Here is a 26,011-nt window from a genome sequence, read left to right on the forward strand (position 1 = left end):
TAGCTTTGATTCACAGAGAAAAGTCAGGCTATCCATCATCATAATTTGTAATATTAATTACATATAACAACAACAGTTCAGATTACCCATTGCCTTGGTGTCTCATTAACAGGGTTGGCAGCCCCCAGGTCCAAGTGGGGGATCCCCCGCTTTCAGGGGCTTCTCCCCACCATGGACCAGCTGGCCAGTGAGTAGACTTCACCCCTAAGCAGGGACGTCGCCATGCAACATTGCTGACACAATGACATAACCCAGAAGGGATCGGGTAGATCCCACCCCTAAGCAGGGAGGTTGCCATGCAATGTCGCTGACACAATGACATAACCCAGAAGGGATGTCAACGTGTCAGTGATGTCATGCAGGAGATGCTGTGGTTTTGGGGCAAACCCCCCAGAACCCCCCCCCCAAGTCCCCCTGCTGGATCGACGAGGGGACCTGGCAACCCTACTCAATCATGGGAATCCCTCTTTGATTTGGGCCTTACCTTGCCACAAGCTGCCATGGAAAGTGCCAACTGATACCAGAGGTGAAATTCACCAAATGCAAGCTTCATCGCACGTTCTAAACACTAACAGGGAAAAACAAAAGAGAGGCATCATCAGATTTCTTTGGCTGAAGTCCTAAGAATATGTGCCTGGGAGTGAGCTCCACTAAATAAAATGGGACCAAGCAAACATTTACTTTTTGAAATGTAAAACATTTATATACCCCCTTTCCATCCAAACAGGATCCTCAATGTGGCAAATATCAAGGCATTAAACCCCTTAAAACATTAAAACAGTGTTATATAAATTCATATATTCATGCACATGTGTGTATCTATCTAACAATACAATAAAAACATATAGACATACAAACACACACAACCAGGGTTGAGGGCCAATAAGAGTGTGCCAGAGGTTCCCAGATGAAAAAAAAGTCCTTACCCACTGGAGGAAGATAATAACAGGGAAACAGATTAATCTCCCTGGGGAGGGGGTTCCAAAGGTTTGGTGCGATGACTGAGAAGGCCCTTTTCCTGACTTACCACCACGTAGTCTAGCCTCAGATAGTGGGGAGACCAGAAGCAAGGCCTCTGAAGATGACCAGAGTGGATGGTTAGGTATATTATTCCACTGTAATTTTTGTAGAATGGGTTACCAAAAGAGGATTCAGAACCCTCAACATTAGGTAATTTTTTTAAAAAGCCTACAACAGAAGTATCCACCTGGGATGGTTCACGTCAGAGGTGTGCAAGAGATATCCCATACAATCAGGGTGGCTCAAGTGAAGTAGTCTGAATGCCTTCAGTTATATTTTCACAGTGTTTGGGGGGAAAGAACTGTTTCATTACCTTAGTTCACTCCCATTTTCTCTAACTCGGTGACATGGGTCAGCCAGGGCTCAGCAACAGTGAGGATTCCTCAGGAGAAGAAGAGCCTCAGGAAATTAGCTCTGAACCAGCAGAAACCAGCAAGCAAGAAGATGAGCTGCAGGCTTTTCAGAGTTCACAGCTGACAGCTGATGTAGAGCCAACAACACCTTCCAGCCCACTTCCAACAAAGAAAACCCAGGTGGCCAGTTTCACCCACACCCTTTGAGCGCCGGAGACAAAGGCTTAGAATGGAGCTTCAGGAAACAAGACAAAGGGCATCTCTCCTGGCCCGATGCCAGCTGCTTGCTGATGATGAGTAGTTGCAGGGTTACTCCCAAGCAGCTGGCTGCAAGTAAGACCTTCCTGCAGAGACCTATAAAAGCAAGTCAAGGGAGACTGCTTGATGTGGAAGCAACAAGTCACTAATGTCTTGACTCAGTGACCCTTGGACTGGCTCTTAACTCTGACATCTTCCTCCCTTCACTTATGAATGACCTCAGACTATTGGCTCTTGCTTCCTGTATAATGCTCTGAATTGGACTCTGCTGTCTTGGTAACTGACCTTTGGACTGAACTTTCACTCTGACCCTGGAATTCAGCTTGGACTGACCCTAGGTTCTGACACTCAGAAACCTGAACATAGTTCATACAGGCACACAGGGAACTAGGTTGGGTTTTTCATTGACATACTGAGAATGCTGGGTTTGGTTATTTATAAAGCAATCCTAAACAGGTTTACTCAGAATCCTACTAAAGTCTACTCAGTGGGGCTTATTCCCAGAGAGGTTTTCTTAGGATTTCACTGGTTCATCATGTTGGTAATCTCTCCAGCCTAATTATCACATGCAGGAGAATAAGGTGACAGAGACCTAGGGTGGTTTCACACTTCAGAATGCAGTTAGTGGATTCCAGCTTTGAATGTTCCTTTGCATTAAAAACTCCATGTAAATGGAAAACTAGCCCAACAAGTCATATTCCCTCTCTTTGCTTGCTGTGCTGGTTTTTTATCTGCAGAAAGTGATTTAAAAAACAAACATAAGGGAGCATCCCAAAAGTTGATTTACTAGCTGCAGTCTGAAGTGGTGCAGTCCAGACAGCCAGTGAAGCTCTGCCTTTCTAGCCCCACTCTCTGTGCCCCTGCCTTCAGAGGTGAGGTCAATGGCTGGCAACTAGAGACAGGGGATTTTCTGTGGTGGCGCCATGCCTTTAGAATGCCCTCCCCTTTGAAGCATTTTACTTTCTTTTAGGCACCAGGTTAAAACACATCTTTTTATCCAGGCTTGTGCATGTGTGTTTTAATTTTTTTTATTATTATTTTATTTGTTTAATTTATATCCCGCCCTCCCTGCCAAGTCAGGGTCAGGGCGGCTTACACAAGATATGTTAAAACAGCTAAAACACAGAATTTAAATAAAACCACAACAATATAGATTAAAACATATCATAATGGCCTGTGTTTTCTAAATAGCTAGTATTTTATACTGTGGTTTTTAATTGTAAGATGCTCCGAGTAGAACTCTGAAGAGGCGACACAGGAATATTCTAAATAAATAATTACACGGTCCATTCTACCACCACACAGCTCTGCTGCTGCATTCCCTTGACTGTATGAACCAAGCCCGAACATCCTTTCTTTCATCATGCTGTGTTTGAGAAGGGGATGTTTTTCTTAGGGAGACAGTGCTGCTATGGAAAAATGCTGTAGCTTGGGCTTCTCCCCGTGGCCCTGGGCTTCTCACGTTAGTGGCAAAACATTAAGCCATCTGCAGCAACTTCTACACTGTTGGTAGGATGTAGGAAAATGGTCCCAGAATTCTAATTCAGATGGAGTCATAGATATTGCTTATGCCCCAAGGCTGAATTTGTACACCAATAAATGTTTCAGTGGAATGTACTGCCATTTGGACACACTTCAACAAATATTATAAGCAAGGTGGCTTCTGTTTGAAAAAATTATGAGTGCTGTCTCTGTTAAAAAAGAAAATGTTGGGTTAGTTACCTCAGAAAGCATGACATACTGCCCTCTTCTGCCCAGTGTGATACTGAGGAGATCATAAACTGCTGACGCATCCTGCAGGCTGGCAGCTCGATCAGCTTTCTGGTCTGGGGCCCGGCTAATTACTGCTTCCTGGTTTGCCTGACAATGAATTCAAAATAAATAGATCAGGCTGAGCAGTAACAAAGAGCGTGAGCCAAGTCCACCGCAGAAGGGTCTTCAGACAGATGTTGTATGTCAAAGTGAGGCACTGCACCAGCTTACAGATTCATCTGCAGGAATCTAATTCAAGAAGGCAGAACACATTTACAGGAAGGCTGGAAGACAATTCCTGAGGATTCTCTCTCAGAATCTGTAGAATGGGAGATGACAAAGGCCTAGAGGGTCAGAGTTTTCAAAAGCCTAAGGCCACACTTTAATTGTGTGCTGACTTACTTCAGCTGCCTGCAACTTTACTATGGCAACTGCATGCCCTTTAAAAAATGTTATTCCAGGTTTCCTGCTGTTTGCAACTGTGGCTTACAATAAGAATCACAATGTTCCCTTTGCATTTTATACTATTCTCTAAACTGCCTTTCACAAATCACCTTCTGAAGATCAACTGTACTATTCTTGACTCCAACTCCACAATTCCATTTTGACAGTTTGCAGCATTTAGTAGCACAAAACAGTCCATACTAGGGCTATGGCACAATGCAACATGGCTGCAGGAAACCCTTCACATGAACTTCCTCAATTCATGATTGTCTCACATTTTTATAGGGAAATGTAGCTGTCTTCCTAGTTACCTGCAAGTCCAGCAAATTACACAGCCCCAAAAACAGCAGCCACAATTTCAGGAACTACCTAAACAGCCAGCATGAGGCCAGTGTGAAGTAAAGGCTTTTGCATAAGCCAGAAGTGTGTGTGTGGGGGGTAAATTACTCTTCTTTGGCCAGTGCTTCCTTAGAATGTCAGAAATTGAAACAGCAGCAGCACAAGGAGAAGCATTTCCATTAATTAGTGATATCCTGTGCTCAGCAGGGACCATTTTGTGTTTTCCAAAAGCCACTTTCTTTTGACAATTGACTGGAGGCAGACGGAGAAAACAAAATTGATTCAAAACTGATTCTGGCCTATGCTCTTGATCTGGTTCTCAGAGGTGTGTAGCTAATCTATTTTTTATCCCCCCAACACCAAAAAATGTAGAGCCTATATAAGGAGTAGGGGGGAAATTAGAGCTCATACATGTTCAATAATCAATGACACTTCTTTGTCATGATGTGTTCCTTTAAGAGGATGATTAAAAGTGCACTGGGAAGGCAGAATGCATGTAACAATCCTTATTGCCAATTAAGTCTTTCCACATTGCAAACCACACCATTAAAAAGTTTCTGCACCAGTAAGTCTGCTGCGACATTTATTTGTGAAAAAGAGCTGCACTGAACAAGCCCCCACATATGCTGAAAGCTGGTAATCAGCATCACATCAGAGTCAGCTATTTTGAGCATTTGTCAGTGGGCCAAACTAGGAATTTTAAAGTGATGCCTTAGCACAGATACTCTTCACCCAAGCTTTTGCTCACTGAACTGCATATAGAGACTTTTTGCATTGAAATAAAAAGGGAACTGTGGCCTATTTGCTCCAGACTTTTAGCAATTATATCAGCAGTTTTGAGTAAAATTATATCCCATTTCAAATCCAAGGAATTTTCAAAATTCCAAGTCCTAAAGAATGGAGGTATATTCAAACTAAAATTAAAGAAAGGGGTGGGGAGGAGAGAATAAGCTTCACTAGACTGCTTGCAACATTATTAACCAGACCCATACATTAATTTTTTAAAATATGATGACATCAGTGGCCCCATATGGAGATGTTCCATGGGGTTTGTAACATGGTGGAATCACTAAAATGGGCCATTGATCAGGGTCTCCAGACTGCAGCTGAGGTGCAAATTTAGATAGCAGACCAAGATGTAATACTTCCCCCACCCCCACAGGTCCTTTCCACATTAACAACAAAGCAGATTAGAGTTTGCACACTTAACCACTACACCAAACTGGCTCTGGTGTAGGGGTGGGCAGGAGAGAATAAGCTTCACTAGACTGCTTGCAACATTATTAACCAGACCCATACATTAATTTTTTAAAATATGATGGCATCAGTGGCCCCATATGGAGATATTCCTTGGGGTTTGTAACATGGTGGAATCACTAAAATAGGTCATTGATCAGGGTCTCCAGACTGCAACTGAGGTGCAAATTTAGATAGTAGACCAAGATGCAATACTTCCCCCACCCTCACAGGTCCTTTCCACATTAACAACAAAGCCAGACAGACAAACTGTAAAGTCTCCTCTATGGCTGTGTTTTGTTCCGATTTTATGCGCTGTGACCCAATGCACAATTACATCATTAGGTGGCCTGTATTCTAAGCTTTCATTTTTTGAAAGGAATTCTCTAGTTCTTATTGTTGCTGATACATAAAGGCAAATGTGCAGGCAGGATTCTGCCCAATCATTTTGTAAAAAGCAAGCCACCTCCTGTTTTCCAGCATTCTAGTCAATGGATGAGTATTACTGTGATGGCTGACATTAAAGAGAAGCAATAGTATCTTGTTTTATATTTATGGCTTGCATGTACTGAGCAATGAAGAAGGCATAAGCAGGATATGTATTTCCCTCATCAGTTAAAGCATTGTTGTTGTTGTTGTTGTTCTTGGCTACTACTAGACTCTTCACTCTTCACACTTCATTGTTCCCAGAGAATTCTACTATCACTTGTCTAAGGCACATACTCCTATGGTTTGGGCTCAGGCTTTCTCAGTGATTGTCCCATATGTGTGGACATGGGACAGAGGGACTTCTGCTCTTCTGGCTTTCTGGCAAGGCTGCTGAACAGCCATTTCAGAGAGCTCTGGGGACAAAGAGTGAATATCCTGCCAGTGGGGCATAAATTGTTTTAGACTGGTTTTCAATAAAGTTTTAAAGTATTTTATATTTGTTGTTCAGATTATTATTGTTTTATCCCATTATTTTTATGTTCTTGTACACCTTGGGTCCTGGGATGCTTGGCAAAAAGGTAAGTATATAAACATTTTAAATAAATCGATAAATTTCACCCTGGATTTTCATTTGTCAGTTACTCATTATAAATGTTTCAGAGGGTAGCTGTGTTGAGTCTGTGTTGAGACCAGGCCCTGTGAGGAAAGGCTGAGGGTCTTGGGAATGTTCAGTCTGGAGAAGAGGAGGTTGAGGGGGGACATGATTGCTCTCTTTAAGTATTTGAAGGGCTGTCACTTAGAGGAGGGCAGGGAGCAGAAGATAGGACACGCAATAATGGGTTTAAATTAGGGGTGGGAAGGTACCAGCTGGATTATTAGGGAAAACTTTTTTACAGCAAGTGTTGTGCAATCAGCTCCCCCTCACTGGCAGTCATTAAGCAGCGGCTGGACAAACATTGTCAGGGCCACTGTAGGCTGATCCTGCATTGAACAGGGGGTTGGACTAGACGGCCCCTTCCAACTCTGTGATTCTATGATTCTAGTAGCACCTTAGAGTCCAACAAGTATATAGTTTTCGTGGGTCAAAGCACCCTCTGTCAGATGTGGTCCCTAAGGTGCTGCTGGACTCGAAACTAGCTGTTAATTATAGATGTTTTTCTATCCTCCTCTCTGGTCTAGTTGATGACTGGGGAAAACACAGTACTGAACTAGGGTGGCCTTTGGTCTGATCCAGCAGAGCTTTACTTACAATGCCATTCTAAGCAGTGTTGACTTGAATGGAAAAGAAGGGGACACCACTGCCAATTAATTACTTTTGTAGTGTGAAGGTAAAGGTTTCCCTTGCTTGAAAGCTAGTCGAATCCGGCTCTGGGTGCAGTGCTCATCTCCGTTTCCAAGCCGAAGAGCCAGTGCTGTCCAAAGACTTTTCTGTGGTCATGTGGCCAGCATGACTAAACGTGGAGGTGCACGGAATGCTGTTACTTTCCCACCGAAGCGTATTTATCTACTCACAATTTCTTGCTTTTGAACTGCAAGGTTGGCAGGAGCTGGGGCCAGAGACAGGAGCTCACTCCGTCATGTGGCACTCGGGTCTCAAACTGGCAAACTACAGACCTTCCGGTCTGCAGCTTCAGCGTCTTAACCTCTGAGCCACCGCAGCCCTATTTTTATAGTATAGTACCTTGTAAATAACAGCGAGGCTTCAAACAACTAAAATAACATAAATCAGTTAAGTAAGTAAGACAAAATTGAGGCTTCAAACAACTAAAACAACATAAATCAGTTAAGTAAGTAAGACAAAATTTATGCTAGTTTAGCTGTTTTAAACTTTGCTGCTATTTGCTTTCAGATGGAAAAAAATTAATAAACACAATAAATAAAAAAAACCACATATTCTTTTTTTGGGACAGAACAAATTCTCCACAACTAATCTGGGTTAATAGAACCACAGAAGCCAGAAAATGCTCCCAGTTTTGATTCCAGCATCTCCTGTCCTCTTTTTTCTCCTCAGCCTTTACAAGATTAAATCCCATCTAATCTCTTGACTCAATAAAAAGGCTGTGATGAATTATTTCTAGTCTCTGTTGCATTGGACACAATGTTTATTAGTCTTGGCTGCAGGCATCCTAGTTTCCAGTTCAGCACAGAAAAGTTAGCCAAACTCATCCAGATTACCCTGAACCACTTGTGGTATATTATGTTGATTCAGAACCTGCCAACAAGATGCCATTTTCTTGCCATTATTTTTTTAAAGGCAGACATTGAATAGGATTTGATTTATTGGCATTTGCAATGTACTTTGAGCTACCAAAACTAAGAGGGGAATAGATTTCCAAAATGTAAATAAGAGCATTTCAAAATAAACACAGGGGGGAAATGTTCCATTCCTAGGTCTGAGAAAGCTCTCTTAGTAAAATGAAGAACAACTGCAGAATAAAAAAGACTCAAGGGAAAGGTTATTAAAACAGACCCAGAGATGGGCACCCCTCCTGTGTAAGTGCTTTTTTGCATCCATAATAACCACTGAAATCTGGCAGTGGTTTATTGTTAAATGGATTATTATTATTAATGGAGTATTATTATTATTGTGTATCATTTATACAGTACCCATCAGTGTTCATGATGAACTACATACGAGAAAAACAGACAAGTTCCTCCTATCCCCCCAGGAGTCTGCAGTCTAAAATAGACCATGGGGCAAAACAAGAGGGAGAGGAGGGAGGGAGGAATGTGAGCAATAAAGTTGCACATACTTTAACATTTCTCCACCACCAAAACCCTGTCCTATACTGCATAGTGTGTTTCAAATCTATTTTTTCTTCTCCCTGCTTATGAAACACGGATTTTCCTACGTCATGCTGGACCTGTGAGGAAGTAGAACTGAAGTTGGTACTATTGTGAGGGAGGATACCTGTGCTTATTTCCAGTTTCCCTTTAGGTCTGTATACTGACGTTTCAACATGATATTGAAAGGTCATTTGTTTGTATTTGTATTTACTGCCTGCTGCTTGAGCCAGTCACTCTCCTGGCTGTTCTTCCCATGCTTTTGATTCCTACAATGCAATGCAATACAGAATGACTGCTTGCCACGACATACTGCTTGTCTCGGCCTACCCCCTGTAGTCTGTGTTAGTTGAACTGCTTGTTGACATATGTAACCACTATCATATTGCAGGACTGGAGGATGATGAGCACCCCGACTCTGTTTGCAGAAAGGAAGCTATAGGGCCAAATCTAAAACAAAAGTTAATAACATTGCCCATTGAAGTAAAATTTGAGATACCTTTGATGCTACTGTCATGTGGGCATAATGAAAATATGGATCATTCAGGAAGGAGCAGGAGGAGGAGGAGGAGATTGGATTTATACCCCACCCTTCACTACCCAAGGGAGTCTCAGAGCGGCTTACAAACTCCTTTCCCTTCCCCTCCCCACAACAGACACCCTGTGAGGTAGGTGGGGCTGAGAGAGCACTTTCTAGAGCTGTCCTTGAGAGAACAGCTCTGACAGAACTATGGCTTGCCCAAGGTCATCCAGCAGCTGCAAGTGGAGGATTGGGGAATCAAACCCAGTTCTCCCAGATTAGAGTCCGTGCACTTAAGCACTACACCAAACTGGCTCACAAAAAGACCCTGCTACAGTCGAAGAGATGCTTTCTATGTAAAAAAGTGACAAATCTCTTAAGACTCTGTTCAGATCAAGGATAAGTCTTGAACCTTCATCTTTCTTTCAGACCAAAAGCAAAACTAAACCAAAAAACCCACAACAGAGTACATGCCCATTCAGTTAAGGTCTTCTGGAACTTTCTTGATGGCTCTAAGCTGCAGAAGATAACTCATTACATTGTTTTTAATAAGATGCTTCTTAATTTTGTGCCTTGGGCTGCTGAAAATATACAGCTGATTCTGGGTGTGCCAGCAAATTCTATCATGCAGGCCTTGGTAACTGGCTCAAGAACCCATCTGTTCCTGGAAAAGTCCTTCCAGTTTACTGAAAACAATGCCAGTTTCCCTCCCACCAGGAACAGGGGCTGACTGTGAGTCAGACTGTTTCTTTGAGTCTGTTGGCAGTGCCCAAAATATATAGCCCTTGCTTTCTGGTCTCTAGTGGGCCGGATTCCTCTGCAGAGGTATTTCCAAGGATGTCCACCTCCCTCCTCTTCCTGATTTTGTCTAATTCTTTTCTTAAATGTTTCAATAACTATAAGAATGTACTGCTTTTCAGCAGAATTCTTATGTACCCCTGTTGCATCTGCAGTTGTTCCATTTAATAAAAATACAACCTGACTGACTCTGTGCATTAAAAAGAGGAGGGGTGATTACATCAGTAGACTGGAAGCATCCAATGCTATTTGGTGCCTGAATGAGTGACCACTGAGCACTTTAATCAAGGAGCATCTTAGAGAGAGCCTCTTCCCATATGAATCCTGCTGAGCTTTTGAGATCTATGAGTCCTGCTTGTGTGAAGAAGGGCTTTTTTGGTGGTGGCTCCAGAACTGTGAAATAGCTTTCCCCTGGAGATTTCTCTAGCTCCTCCCTCAAACTATTATGAAAAAAGATAAAATATTTTTATTCACAATAGCCTTTTAACTGAAAAATTTTAAGGACCTGATTATTAGTCCTTTTATAAATGCTGCTGTCATGAGATCTTCAATATTGTTTTATTATTATTTGCTTTATTCCTTATGCTATTTTGGAAGGTAGTGAAAAGTGTTCAATAAGTTTTAGTAAACTAAGTATATATGTTCATAATCCTGAATTAATAGTTTGTAACATTTTACCTTTATGACAGAAGTTAGATTACATTGATTTTTTTCCCCTCAAGGAAAGATTCAACTTAGAATTATATGACAGCAGCAAATAAGCTTTCTGTGGTAAAGGCCACCTTTTGCATTGATTGAATAACTAATAAGTCACCTGAATATCAACCTGACAATTAAGAATGATCCAAAAGTGTTCCAAACAATTCATTTTCTGCACCCTCCCATGCTGGCACCTGATTTTTAGTGATTTGCAATGCACTCCTAAGCACAGCTATACCCTTCTAAGACCACTGACTTCAATGACTGTAAAAGGGTGTAATGCTGATTAGGATGGCACTCTAAAGTGAACATCTGGGGAAATCCACTGTTAAGTCAATGTAGAGGGTTTTTTGTTGCCCAGACAAATTCCTCAGACTGTTAATTGATAGTCATACAGGGATGCCTCAGAAAAGTAACAGCTCACTCTCGCTCTCTGTCTGCATTAAAAAAAAAACTGCTTTATTTTCAGCTGTACAGGCAAGGTTTTGTAAGCAAAAAGTCCATTTTCAATTCACAAAACCAACAACAAATAAATCTTGTCATGCACATATCTGGTATAATCCCAATCGCTGTAAGTAATTGTTTTAATTATTATTGTTCTTTAAAACAATTGTTGTTTGGCTTACCATGGACTCACTGATCAGGAGTAGGAGGAGGGCCTCTTCTACGTTGTCTTTAGGGCTGTACAGGCTGAAAGACAAACATGGTATAGTAGTAGTTTTTTCACCAAAAAAACACGCCCCAAAACAAAAACCAAACCCAACTAAAGACACGAATAAGAAAGATGGGGAATTAGCTCATAGGGCACTCTTGTTAACACCATCACAGGACTAGTAACTTGAAACAACTCATGCATGATTTATTTGTTATACAATAGCTTTTTTTCAGAACTGGATGATTAAAAGCTGTGACGTGTCTCTTGTGAGGGAACATAGCTCTGAAAAGTATGGCAGCTGATGATGCTTTGACCCAGACTATCTGGCCCATTTCTCCCCTTGGCAAAATGGCATGAAAAACTTTCACAGGCAGAGTGAGGTTTTAACAGTGTGATTTTTTATTTAAAAAGCAAAAATAAAAAAGCAGATTATGTGGACCAACAATGACACACAGCCAAAAATCTAGGTATAATTTTGACTCAGTATCTGAAATCCAGCATCCTGTTCAGTTATTTGTCTTCCCAGCCCCTTTAGACTCTAACCTCTCTCTGCTCTTAAATGTCACAAATAACATGCAGCCTTTCGTTTCCAGTATGAGGGCTTTCCCCCTTGGCGAAACTTGTCTAATAGTTATACTAGGGTCCCGGTCACACAGAGAATTTGCCACGCGAAAGGCACGAATGTCAGGCGGATTTTCAGGGCGCGATCACACCGCAACATCTGGGAAGCGTAGCGCACCCGTGGCCAACCCATGGCGTCCCGCCGAAGATGCGGAGTTAAAAAGTACCTCAGAAAGTGCACTAGTATCCGGAAAACGCGGGACAGGGGTGGGCGTCTGATCACGGGAGCGCTAGTATCCCGTGGCATATGGCGCCCGTCCACATCCTGTTGCAAACTGGATTTTTTTTGTAAGTCTCCACCGGATGCGCACAAACGTCGACCTGTGCATGTGCACAAACACGAAACTGAAAGCAGTGCTGCTCCGTGGAACTGCGCATGCACCCAGTGCTCCACAAATCTGCTTCCGTGATCATGTGCATGCAAGGACTACATTGGGGGGAAATTGTCTGTCTGCTCCGGAAGCGGTGGCTTGCGGTCGCTGTTTGTGTGATCACGCTGCGCTGCTTCTTTGCCACGCTGCAGCATCACCATGTGATCAGCAGCTAGCAGCCTAAGCACAGAGACTCGGGGGACCGTGTGATCAGGCTACCACGCTTTATTTTGCTCCGGGGCGAATAGCCACGCCTCCCCCCCACGTTATCTGGCCCATGTGACCGCGGCCTAGGATGTCAAGAATTTGTGAGGTAGTATTGGTGGTGGAAAATGCTGTCAAGTGGCAGTCAATGTATGGCAATCCCACGGGGTTTTCAAGACAAGAGATGAACCAAGGTGGTTTGCCATTGCCTGCCTCCGCATAGTGACCCCGGATGTCCTTGGTAGTCTCCCATCCAAGTACTAACCAGGGATGACCCTGCTTAGCTTCCAAAATCTGACTAGACTGGGCTAACCTGGGCCTTCCAGGCCAGGGCAGGAGGGAATATTACCCTTCAGTAATGAGTTTCATTAATTTCTTAATTGTCTCTGCATGAATAGAACCTGAAGCAGGGCCTTTCTTACTGATCTCAAGTTTGGAGTCTATACATGAGTAGATGCACTCTTATAGTTGTTTTGAATTGTGAACAACTGACAGAAAGGTGATATATAAATATATCAAATAAATAAATATTCTGAAGATTCCATGACATCTTAGCAGTTCAATCAGTGACTGAAGCGGGAAGACTTGATGGTGACATGCAATCAACTGATGTTAGATAGCATACATATTGATATCTTGGCTAGATGAGGGGGCCTCTGGGAGTTAATGGCTAAAAGAAGGGACCATACGCACTTATCTCCAGTGTGTAGCTGCAGTCTTCTGCGTAGAGTAGTGCAAATGTAAGAGTTATCTTCTTTGTTCATTAACTCGGGGAGAGGATCAGACAAAGGGCTCCAGTAACAATCTTCACTCAATGAATGGAGGAGAAGTTCTGCCAGTTGTTTGGCAGCTGCCTAAGAAAAAAAAGGGGGGGGGACAACACATTTACTAAGCCCAGAAAGGCACTTTTGCCATCATGATTAAGAATTCCATTTGACACCATGAGTCACTGCAATACATGATACACTGCAGATGCGTAGAGTTGCTTTCTTTAATTTGAGCACAGTTCCCACATATGCCTGCTTTAACTGTTGTCACAGAAGCACGTTGAGGCTTCTCTCTGGCTATGGTTCTTGTTCAAGCATCCCATGCACAGCCAGCTGTATAGACAGTACTTACTAAGGAGGAAAAAACTAGACAAGATCTTGTAGATTTATGATTGGATCTCCTGTCTCTTTATATTTCTGTTCATAGCAAATAGAGGTTTTTCACATCACCTCCTTCCTGACCCATTTAGATGGAGATGCTGGGGATTAAACCTGGAACCTTCTTCATACAGAGCAAATTTCAACCACTGAGGCATAGCCCCTACATTTATTCTTCTCTTGTTGTTTACAGTAATCTCCTCTAGCTCTATAACGACCTAGCTCACTTCCCCTCCCTCAGAGGCAAGATTTCCCCTCCATTTTTCTCTCCCTTTCTAACTGAGCAGCCCTATGTATCAATTTTCAGCTTTTCTGAAGAACTATGGCTGTACCACCCTGCCACAGTATAAAATTTTGCTGCTGGCTCAGCCCAGGAACCTACGGGAAGGTCGAGATTCCCCCTTTAACTTAAACCATTGAAATGGCACTTGAGGCTTTTTAAAGTTCAAAAATAACAAAATATTTTATTCAATGTAGAGGGGAAAGGTCAGGTGAAATCAGGGGTAAAATTTCTGAGGTAAATCAATATAGGCACAGATTACAGTTCATATGTTTTGAGCAATTGAAAGTTTCTTAAGCTTTTCACAGTGACTTAGATCAGGGGTGTCAAACTCATTTGTTATGAGGGCCAGATCTGACATAAATGAGACCTTGTTGGCTGGGCCATGTGTGTCATAACAATGTAATGCCAGGTAGTGGAGATATAATCTTTCTAAAGGACACAAACACAAAGATTTTTTTTTTTACTTAAAATAAAAACATGCTTAAAGCATTAGCACTCTTGGAATATTTTATTTAACAGTCTCTGAAAGCTGACACCTCTTGCTCTGAATTATTGCATCAAAATGTCTGTGCTGTAGCAATCCTGAATATGCTGTTCAAGTGTGTATCTGTAAGCTGCAAACCTACTTTTGATTTACTGACATTCACTACAGAAATCTCATGCTCAAAGTTCTGAGCCTAGGGCCCAGGGGAAAACATGAAATGGCTGGGCATTACAAGCTTTTGTACATAAATTGCTTTGTGTGCTGTTCAAGAACATAAGAAGGCATCATGACACAGACTGAAGGCTATGTGTTTGTCTACAAAACTATAGTCTTCCTCAGTGGTCAGTATCAGCCTACTATCTGGGAAGTCTAAGTTCAAAATCCCCAGAGGAAATGTGCTGGGTAAACTTGGTCTGGACACACACTCTCAACCTAATCCACCTCACTGGGTTGTTGTTATTCCTCATCTAAATAATTCACATTGCTTGCCTGCTGAGCAAGATTGGATCATGAGGGCATGAATACAGTGAAAAGGGGGAGGGAATCCAGTTGCACCCAGAGGAGCCACAGCATAACAAGCCCAACAAAACACACACACACTGTGGTAAGGCACACAAAAGCTCATACCATGGAAAAAAATTGTTGGTCTTAAAGGTGCTTTGTATTTCTCCCATGTGACTGAGGCAGCCAAGCAAAGCAAGCTCTCCCTCCTTCCCTCCCTCCCTTCGGGGAGGAGCCTCAGGCAATGGAAGGGAAGAAAGGGTTGCCTTTCTCTCCTCTGCAACTGAGGCAACCTGGCCAGGAAGAAAGCTCTGGCTTGTTCCCTCCCTCCCCCTGGAAGGGGGAGGGGGAGGAGCCTCAGCCAGTGCAGGGAACAAACGCTTGCCTATCTATCTCTCCCGATTGATTGAGAGAGTCTGGCAAAGCAAACTAGGATGACGCAGCAGTGGCAGAACTGGAAGACCAGAGACAAGCCTTTCCCCACATGTTCCCCCAAGGGCACTCTGGTCGGGGAATTTAAATGTCCTGGATGTTCCAGGCCCCAGGACCACCAAACTTGCAATGACCAGGGCTAGGGCGTTTTCGGTGGCGGCTCCTATCTGGTGGAATGAGCTCCCAGAGGATATCCGGGCTCCGCGGGACCTAGTACAGTTCCGCAGGGCCTGCAAGATGGAGCTCTTCCGCCAGGCTTTTGAATAGGAGCCGCCACCATCACTGTTCCACCAACGCCCTATGATTTCCGCATATTGCCATCTTGATGTGGGCATCATTGGAGGGAACGGGACGTCTTTTAGGGGACGGTAGGGCAGTGGGATATGCACTGCCATAGTTGTCTAGCTATACTACTGAGAACGCCATCTTGCTTTTAAAAATCTTAACATCTGGAATCGAATAGAGGAGCACCAAAATTGTTTTAGGATGCTATTTAACTGTTTGTTAATTGTCTATGTGTAATTTAACATTTTATACTGTTTTATTGTTTTATCTGGCATTATGCCCTGTTAGCCGCCCTGAGCCTGCGGGGAGGGCGGGATAGAAATCTAAATAATAAATAAATAAATAAGAAGAAGCAGGAGACAGCCATTTCCACTGTGGGCCTGAGAGAAGCCTTCTGGGGGCCTGATCCAGCCCCCAGGCTAAATGTTTGACACCCCTGACTTAGAATATTTAAAGTGAGAGACATTTGTTTCAGTGTTTCCCAAACACTCCAGTATAATTTCTTGAGTGTATTTGGCTCTTTTGGTTTCCAGAAGGAAGGGATACTCTGTCCAGTACCCAAACTAGAAGATATATTCCCTTTTCTGGCCTGAATGGGAGTCTCCACCTAACTACCCACTCCATCTGCCAGCCCTCTGTCTGTGTTAAACTGCTCTCAGTCAGGGCTAGGCACCCTTCTCAGTAAGGGCTAGACCCAGACTCATCAGTACTAGACTCTTTGCAGTCAGGGCTGAATTCAGATTCCCTTCCCCTGAGCACTCAGCTCTCAAGACTTTCTCTGTTCAACTGATACTAACCAATCAGATTTCTTGGAGCAGTATGTCACTCAAGGTTCTCTAGCTCTGTGAGGAATTAATCCTTCACAGTCCATTACCTGTTTACACAACAGTTATAAGATTTTAAAGTGCAGTCCATTACACTAGCCTTTTGACAAGACTGCAAGTGGCTCCCTGAACTCTACCATCTTTCAGATGCCTAGCCTTGCAGACCATTTCACAGCCAGCCATTATACCCACTGGTGATGTTAACTAAAATGTTTTCTTTTTTATAAGTTGCTTTTGGAGCTTTTTTGTTAAGTTGAAAAGCAGCTGATAAATGCATATATTAGATGCAGAAATAATATTTCTAGCATTGGAGAAGTAAAGGTATAACTTGACCAACTTAGCATTTAAGCAGAATGTTAAAGAAGCAATGCACCCACATTATCAAAGAGAACAGATGGGCTTTGCATATGCCCAGTCTCTACTAGACAAGGGCTCTCATGGACTGCCAGAGATTCATAATCTGGATGTGTGCTATTGTGCTGGCGTGCTAATATTGCATGGGTTTGCAAGTCTAGCTGTCTGGTCTAAACAATATGCTTCAGGGCATTTGGGAGGACATGGATCTTGGTACAGAGAAACTGTAGGCAGAAGGCACTTAACCCTTCCCCTTCAACAGATTCCATCCAGACCTAGGTTTCCAGTGCAAAATTTCGGTGGACGGGAAGTAGCTAAAGGACGAGAGGAGCCAGGAGGGAGAAAGTAGCAGGTGAGAGAAGTGTTTACACCTCTCCTGATATTAGGGTTTCCAGGTCCTCCCTGGTCACCTGTGGAGGACAGGGGTAAGGTTGCCTGCTCCAGGCTGGGAAACACCTGGAGATTTGGGGGTGGAGCCTGGGGAGGACAGGGACCTCAGTGGGGTACAATGCCATAGAGTCCACCTTTAAGATGGACTTTAAGGTGTCCTAACTCCTTTCCCAAATAGATGTTAAGATTCAGGACAATTTTATTAAAACCAGTTCTGTCTGTGCTCTAGCAGTTTTATAATACAGAACAGATCTGGCATCAGTTTAATGTTATTATACTTTGTAACCTGTGAGGCGTGCTTTATTGTTTACCAGTTAGTTTTATCATATGTCATTGTTACAGCTCATACAATAAAAATGACAATAACTGCTAGTTTGAAAGAGAATAAGTTTACAGACTATTAGATTTGCAAGGCATGCCCACAATTTTCTAAGTACTTGTTTTTCCTGTTCCAAATAATATAATACTTGGGGGGGGGTGGCGGACAGGAACCAAAGTATATCATGAAAAAATATACTCACAGCCAAGGTAGACAACAAGAAATATTCATTGTAAAGCAGTGACATACATAATGAAGAGAGCATATACTTTGATAAGATCACTCTTTGAGAGAGAGGGGGGAGACAAAGATTGACTCCCTAGAAAAAGAACACACAAAGCTATTTATGTACAGTGTACATTATTTATTATTTATTTATTATTTATATTTATACCCCGCCCTACCCTGGAGGCTCAGGGCGGCTAACAACATATAATTAATAACCCAATAAAACAGTAAGACAATACAAAATATTAAAATTACATCATAACTTATAACCTAACTAAAACAAAACTGGCTAAAACCAAGACTAGCTAAAACCAAGACTAGCTAAAACCAAGATGGCGGTCCTCTAAACGTCCCAATCTTGCCCATAATGCAAAGAAAGTATTTAGGGCTTTGGCAATCCATGCCCGTATCCAGATGTCCTCCCGGGCGTCGATGGTATACTGACGCATTGGTGGTCTAGTGGTGGTGGCGGCTCCTATTCGAAAGCCTGGCGGAAGAGCTCCGTCTTGCAGGCTCTGCGGAACTGTCCCAGGTCCCGCAGAGCCCTGATCTCCTCTGGGAGCTCGTTCCACCAGATAGGAGCCGCCACCGAAAATGCCATATTTTTGGTCATGGTTAATTTGATGGACCGGGGGCCCGGTACCTCCAATAGGTTCCGGCTCCCTGACCGTAGTGCCCTTGGGGAACATGTGGGGTAAGGCGGTCCCTTAGGTAGGCTGGTCCCTGGCCATATGCATGCACTGAGTAATTCCTTAGCTACATTCAACATAGAAACAGATGAATGTGTGATTTAAACTCCACATTTATTCAGATACTGATAGGTAGTTGCATCTGTAAAGTAAACACGTATTGGCTCTTTCTTACAAACAGATGTGTGCATGTACATGCAAGATGTATGTGCACTCACTGTAACATGTGAATAGGGCTACTAAGTCAGATTACCGGTGTATCAGTTAGTATTAGCCCTATATACATGACCCCTCCCTCTACAAACTGACTGAATGCAGAGAGAGGAAAAACAAGCATCAACCTGCTGGCCCCGTCTCACTTCCCCATGACTGCCAGCTCGTCAGTGCAGTCCCTATGCACAGAGGAAGTGCCCATACATACACTCCATCCCTGTGATTGACAACATTTGGAAAGTAGTGTTCATGAGTATATATGCAGAGGGAGTGTATATGCAGACACATTCTCTGTGCTTAGGCACCATGCAGATGAGCTGGAGATCATGTGGAGGTGGGAAGTGGGACCAGCATTTTTTCCAGTTTAATTCACTAGGGCCAAACTAGATGTGCCAATGGCGTCTACCCTGTTCACATATAAAGTGGGTAGAGTGAGGCTTCTTTTAAGAGTAAAAGAACCATCCAGCACTGTTCACCTCTTGCACCTTACCTCTCCTCAAGTCTACTGCTCCGCCCGCTTTTCCATATTCCCACCACACATGCATTACTGAAGCTGGGGATGGAGCAAAGCAGGTGGAGCAAAGCAGACTCTGGCCCATCTTGCTCAGTGTTGCCTACCTGACTGGCAGCAAGGGTCACCGGCAGAGATAGGTCTTCCTTAGCACTTGCTGCTTGGCTGGAGGTACCAGGGACTGAACTGGGGACTTCTCATTCTATACAAAATTCTTCATCAAGAAAAGGTGAATTCTTGATACGTGCTTTTCATAATTTATTCTCACGTTTTTACTGATTTATACCATTTGTTCTGGCTGTACAAACCTTATCAGAAAGGGTTTGGGGAAAAAGAGGGGAAGTGGGGTATGGAATCTCTAAGCCAAACTGGATCCATTTCAGATGAGGTTTGGGTCTGATACAAAATATATCCAGGAGGAGGAAGAAGCGCTCTTGAAAAATGGTTTACAACCTCTCCCACTCCTTTCATAGTCTATCTCATCCCAACATTTATTATCATTTATTATTCTGTGGCTCTACAGAATCACAACCTACACATAGATCTATATATCTATCACAGCAAGACAATCTTAAACCCAAAGAAAGCAAGTTTTACATGAGGCTAAGAGGAGCCAGTAATAAATATATTTCATCTCTCAGTTTGAAAACTATTCTCATATGGAAAAAACCCTGTACATCTGGCATTCGCCTGCATCAAATTCTATTTGATTCCCTGTTAATCAGTAATCTAATTCAGAACTACAAAACAGATTTATTTTTTTCTGCTCAAATCAGATTTGAGGCCACACTCACAATCCATGGCAAGGATTTTTTTTTTAAAAAAGGATATATCTGTGCAAAAAAAATTAATAATACCCAGATACAATTGTTTTCTTACCATCTCCCAAAAGAATGGCCATGACATTTCCCGATCAGCCTTACCATTCTGAAGCTCTGAGTAGCTTTTGTTTCCGTGGTCCTTAATAAATCTCGGAGGTCTCTCATTCCCTTCACGATGTTGCTAAGGGAAAGGGAAAGGCAAGATACGTAAAGGCAAGATTGATTTGATGGGGAACTCTGAATAAGGAAGGGAGGCAGGAAGGAAGGAAGGAAAAAGAAAATCTCTGACATATAAAATACTAATTATAATCAAATTGGGTGAATGATAATGATGCGCTCAAGTTGGGCTAATGACAGTGAAGCAAGTCAATGAGACCTTTGAAAGACAGATTCTCAGGAGCTTTGTTCCAGACGGTGCCCTATGAGAAGATCTCTGATGAACACAGGGGACATTTGGAAGGTTTCCAATGATCCTATTTTTACATAGACTTTGCTTCATCAAATGATTGCATCGTCTCTAAGTGCCTTTGCATATTATACCAAAAACAAATGGCACAGACATATCTGAAGCAGCTTCACACATCTCTTTCATTTCAAGTAAACACACTGTACAGATGCCAGGGATCTATGGCCAATGGCATCTACTTGCCACATGTATGTATGGTGTAAGAGATGTGAGCAGCCATGCCAAATGAGAGAGGAAGTGAGGAAGATCCTTCTGGCTTGCTAGCAGCAACTGAGGTTCATCTCAAACCCGAGACTGGTGGGCTGGATGTGTGCATGTGCCTTGCTAACATCACATTTAAATCAGGTCCACAACTACTTCTTTAACTACCTAATCTTAAACATCTACCATATATACCACAGAAACACTCATTTAAGGTAGACAGGATTTAGACCATATATAGCATTGTTGGGGGAACAGTAACACTGGTTATAGGGTTGCCAAGTCCATCTTCCACCCCCAGCAGGGGACTTTGGGGGCGTTCCTCGAGGGGGTGGGGCATCCCCGACGTGATGACATCACGTTGGGGACGTCCCCCCCCCCCCCCCCCCGTGCGCCGGATCTCCAGAAACGCCAGTTCCCTGCACTTAAAGGAGCCGGCATTTCCCTGTTAAGTGCAGGAGCCAGCGTTTCCCCTTTAAGAGCAAAAAGCCGCATTTCCCTTTTAAGTGCACGAAGCTGGCATTTCCCTGCAAGCCTGATCTCAAGCAGAGATCAGGCTTGGGAGGAAACACGGGTTCCACGCACTTAAAGGCAGCCACCCCTCTCTCTCAAGAGAGAAGGGAGAGGGGTGGCTGTGGGTGTTGGGGGCGCGTAGAACCCCCCCAAACGGGGGACCCCTGGCAAACCGGGGGGGTTGGCAACCCTAACTGGTTATCACAAGGTACAAAAAAGTAACTCTGACAAATACTGTCATAGCAACACTGCTTTTTGGAAGTTTAACCTAGAAAATGTTTAAAACACAGGCCTTGGAACCTTGCTGAGAGTTCCCCCCCCCCCAATCTTGTTCCCCTTCCTAAAACATTGGATTAAGTTGTATGCTACAATCATATATATGTTAAAAAGTGTTTGTGGTGTTGCAGGCCTCTTTTTAGTATACATCCAAATCCAACCCTAGCCAGAATTAAAATATGTAATCCCACAGCATTTTTGCGCGTGACCTGGAAATTACATCATGGTTTGTAACAAATTCCTCTATGTTAGCAGTACATCAGCTTTAAGACTTTTACATTCCACTGTTAATACACAGAACCAACCATGTGAGTGGGAAGGACACATTTTACCACATCCCAGAGGATCCTGGCTAAAAGCCATGATATTGCCTATTTATATCATTTTAACACATAATTTTCCTGTCATGGCTCACAAGATTGTATCTATCAATTTTACTTATTTTAAAATTTATTATATTGCTTTCCCCAAAGCGGTTTACAAAATCCATAACATATTCAACAGACAATCAATAAAAATGGATATGAAAGGTAAGACAATTCAATACATGTCAACACAGGCCTAAGAGCTACTATTGACAAAAGAGAACTGCTGCAGGTTACCCAAATGCCACATGGAAAAAAAATGTTTTGCACCACTTATGAAAAGCCAGAAGGGATGGAGCTTTCCACACCACTTCTGGAAGACAGTTTCCACCGCTATGGGTTGCCACAGAGAAATGGTATCATTTATGGTTGATGGAGAACGTGAAACAAACTTGCACGGGGCTCAGAGAAATGATGCTTGGGTTCTCTTGAGATGCAAAAGAGTTCTAAATAGAAAAAGTTCCTTTCATATACTGATGATCATGATGAAGAAAACTATTCCCCATTTAACAATTTTAGGTATATAGTTTATTAAGAGTTCTACTTCTGCCCTCTTGTGGCAGATAAAGTAAAAAGTTCAAGTCACCCTATTTCTTATACACTGTCTTTAGTAACGAAAACCAAACAAAACTAGAAGAAAAAATTTACATTGGTATAACTGGGAACAGTGTTGTGTTTCTTCTCATTCAGGGTCCCGAGGTGACATTTCTTACAAGAATTAAGAAGACTAGGGCTTCACCCCATGCCCACAGTTGAATACAATGGGATCTTCTGAATATGCATATATAGGATCAGAGCTCTTTTTTGTAGAAAAAGCCCAGCAGGAACTCATTAGCATAATAGGCCACACCCAACAGCAGAAACTCATTAGCCTATTAGGCCACACCCCTGACAGCACAGCTCATTAGCACATTAGGCCGCACCCCCATGTTACCAGAAGTGTGGTCATCCAGCCACACCCACCTTTTGCTTCTTATTCTGTTTACCTTGTTTGTTGTCAAAACCCAGGGCTTTTTTTGTAGCAGGAAATCCTTTGCATGTTATGCCACACACCCCTAATGTAACCAAATCCTAATGAGTTTCTGCTGTTGGGTGTGGCTTATTATGCTAATGTGGCTTATTATGCCAACTCGAGAGCCAGTCAGAACTCCGTTCCTGTGCGTTCCTGCCCAAAAATAGCCCTGCATAGGATCCAGCTACACATTATACTGAAAAGTTAGTTATGTTGCAGATGGGCCAACTGTGTCATGAAACTGAAGAGGATGGTTTTGATTGCCTTTTTCAAAGGGGGAGACTTTGAAGAAGCTGAGGAAATCTATGTCCTCTATAAGCAATATGAAAAATATAACCCATTCTGTTTGTTTGTTTATTTATTTATTTATTTATTTTTGGGATTTGTATCCCGCCCCATCCAGTATTCAGCTCGGGGCGGCTAACAGACAGCCATGCCGAAGTTAAAATATGCATACAAACAACAGCATAATAAAAACACTATATCTTGACATAAAATTTGGTGCTCTGATAATTTACATAAAATCCAAGATGGACGACATCCCACACTGGCGGCCAAGTTCTTCACAGTGGGAGCGCCAGGAAGAATGTTTCCCCAGCTCTATTGGGCGACATCTACCCCTACTATATGGGGTAGATGGTTGGAATATCATTGGTGGAATAGTGGCGGCGGCGGCTCTCCCTCAAAGGCCTGGCGGAAGAGCTCCGTCTTGCAGGCCCTGCGGAACTGCACTAGGTCCCGCAGGGCCCAGATCTCCTCCGGGAGCTCATTCCACCAGGTGGGAGCTGCCACCGAGAACGCCCTAGCCCTGGTTTGGGCCAACTTCACTTCCCGGGGGCCTGGAACCTCCAGGCGATGGAAGTTCCCCGATCGCAGTGCTCTTGGGGGGAATGTACGGGGAGTTTGTGACTTTCACTCTTCTATCACCTCCTTTGCTGACTCCAACCATTCTCTCTTGGCAAAAAATCTTCCTAGAATACTAGTATGGTGCCACCTCTCTTTCTTCCTTCTCAAAACCCTCTAATTCCGTGAACTTTTTGACTTCATTCCTTACTCCTCACCCACAACTAAAAAAAGCTGAATTGTGCAATTGCATTCATCATACCCCTTCTTACCCCTTCTCTCCCTTTCCCATCCTCTCTCACTGTTGTCTCCCCCTGCCACTATTAAAACTCAGGGTGTAACCTCACCAAAGTTAACAACTTGTAAGTGCTACCAATTTCACTAGGACAGAGTAAAACACATGCTTAACTGTACCACAAAACTCAATGGATCATTAAAGTGCTAAACTTGAGGTACAATTCCACAGAGTCCACCCTCCAAAGCATCCATTTTCTCCATGGGAAGTTATCTCTGTAGTCTGGAGATGAGCAGTAATTCCAGGCATCCCCAGGTCCCACCTGGAGGCTGGCATCCCTAGGCAGCACCCTCTGGGTGACTTGATACCACCTGATTTGCATGACTCAAGTAGGCCCAGCTGCTTGCTACTGTTCATCAGCAGCCACCCTATGAAAGCTGGTGCGGTGCATCAGTTACAGCTTCAGATTAGGGTCTGCGAGACCCAGGTTCAGATCACCATCTTGTGGTGGAAGCTGACTGGGTGATTTTGGACCAGTCACATACTTTCAGCCTAGCCAACCTCACAGGGTTGTTGTGCAGATAAAAAAGAGGAGAGAATAATGTAAGCTGCTTTGGTCCCCATTGTGGAGAAAGACTGTAATTTTTCTAGGCAGAGGCTGTGGGGGCGGAATGTGGAGACGGAAAGCTGAAGACAGAGAGGCAGATAAATGTAGGTTGGCTGTTGGGTGGGAAGGAAATTGTGTTGCCAACTCCAGGTTGGGAAATTCCTGGACATTTGAGGGGTGGAGCCTGGGGAGGGTGGGATTTGAGGAGGGGAGGAACTACAGATCAGTATAATGTCATAGACTTCACCCTCCAAACCATACATGGGGGGAGAGAGAGAGAGAGATAGAGAGAGGAAGGGAGGGAGGGAGGGAGGGAGAAAGAGAGTGAGAGAGGTAGACGGAGACAGGAGGAAGCAAAGGTGTGAGGAATAGGATAACCATCCCGCAAGTTTCTTGCGGGGCTCCACTTGTGCTTATCTAATTCCCTCTTGAAGCCGCCCATGCTTGTAGCTGCCACCACCTCCTGTGGCACTGAATTCCATGTGTTAATCACTCTTTGGGTGAAGAAATACTTTGTCATGAACTTGAATGAAGGTTTATCCTAGAACAAACTTGGACGTGACCGTGGAACCACGTATTGGAATGCACTTCCCACAGAGTTCCTATAACATTGGGTTGCAATTGTGACCTTAAAGTGGTGCAGGGGCAGATGTGTGGGAGACGTTACACATATTTTTTTGTTTTTTAAAATATGTGCATGTGTGTGCACATGTGTGTGAGTGTGTGTGCACCTGGAAGACATGGCAACCTCTGGTGACTGACTCCTACTGGTGACCTGGAGGAAATTCAGAGGGGTGGCTGAATGAAGCCTGCCCCCGCCTCCCGACTGCTGGTATTCCAAGGAGGTCTCCCATCCAAGAACTTGCCAGAGTCGACCCTGCTCAGCTTCTGAGATCTGATGAGATCAGGCTCACCTGGGCTATCCAGGTCAGGGCTGGAGATGGTAAAAGTTTTGATTGACCGTAAAATCAAGCTACCTTCTCCCAACTGCTTTTGAGACCCTGAGACTTGAAGTAATCCCTGTTAGGAGAAGGAAAATGTGGAGACAAAGTGGTTTGGAAGAAGGGAGTGCAGGTTGGGAATGGAGCTCAGTCCCTTTCCCAGTCCCTCTCCCGCGTTATAGGAAGTTTGCACTGCTACATGTTAGCATTACGGACATGCCTGCAGGATGTCTGCCATGCCCCTGAAACATCACCTGAAAGAAAACACCTGTATAGGCAGAAATTCCCTTGGTAGCAAATCACATCATGGTTAATAGTTAATGACGGTGCCTGTGAGCAACTGTCCCGAAGAAATGGATGAAGACTAAAAGTAACCAATGGGCCTCTAAGTATGTTAATAATAATTAAGCATGACCGCATTACTGTTGCTGGAGAACTTTATAAAGAGCATTGTCATTAAGTAAGTCTGCTGAGAACCCCAGCGGTTGGCCGTCTCAGCACCAGACACTTTCTGTTGCCTTTTTCTTGCCCTTACATTATTTATCAGATCTTTGCGGTGGTGCACGTACCAAGCAGAACAGGCCAAACTG

The 26,011-nt window shown here is 43.4% G+C and overlaps 1 protein-coding gene across 1 annotated transcript in view; it reads right to left on the reverse strand.

The window, feature by feature from the left end:
• The window catches only part of TTC7A (tetratricopeptide repeat domain 7A), a 224,768-nt gene that overhangs the window by 165,975 nt on the left and 32,782 nt on the right, over nt 1-26,011 (reverse strand). The window contains exons 6-10 of the mRNA XM_015411853.1: nt 20,065-20,143; nt 13,177-13,337; nt 11,259-11,322; nt 3,354-3,491; nt 485-568 (exon numbers count right to left, since the gene is read on the reverse strand). Coding sequence (XP_015267339.1) covers nt 485-568; nt 3,354-3,491; nt 11,259-11,322; nt 13,177-13,337; nt 20,065-20,143 — 526 coding nt within the window. The remainder of the gene's footprint in view (nt 1-484; nt 569-3,353; nt 3,492-11,258; nt 11,323-13,176; nt 13,338-20,064; nt 20,144-26,011) is intronic.

This window comes from Gekko japonicus, unplaced genomic scaffold (assembly GCF_001447785.1).
Source record: "Gekko japonicus isolate JY-2015 unplaced genomic scaffold, Gekko_japonicus_V1.1 scaffold359, whole genome shotgun sequence".
Taxonomy (NCBI): Eukaryota; Metazoa; Chordata; class Lepidosauria; order Squamata; family Gekkonidae; genus Gekko; species Gekko japonicus.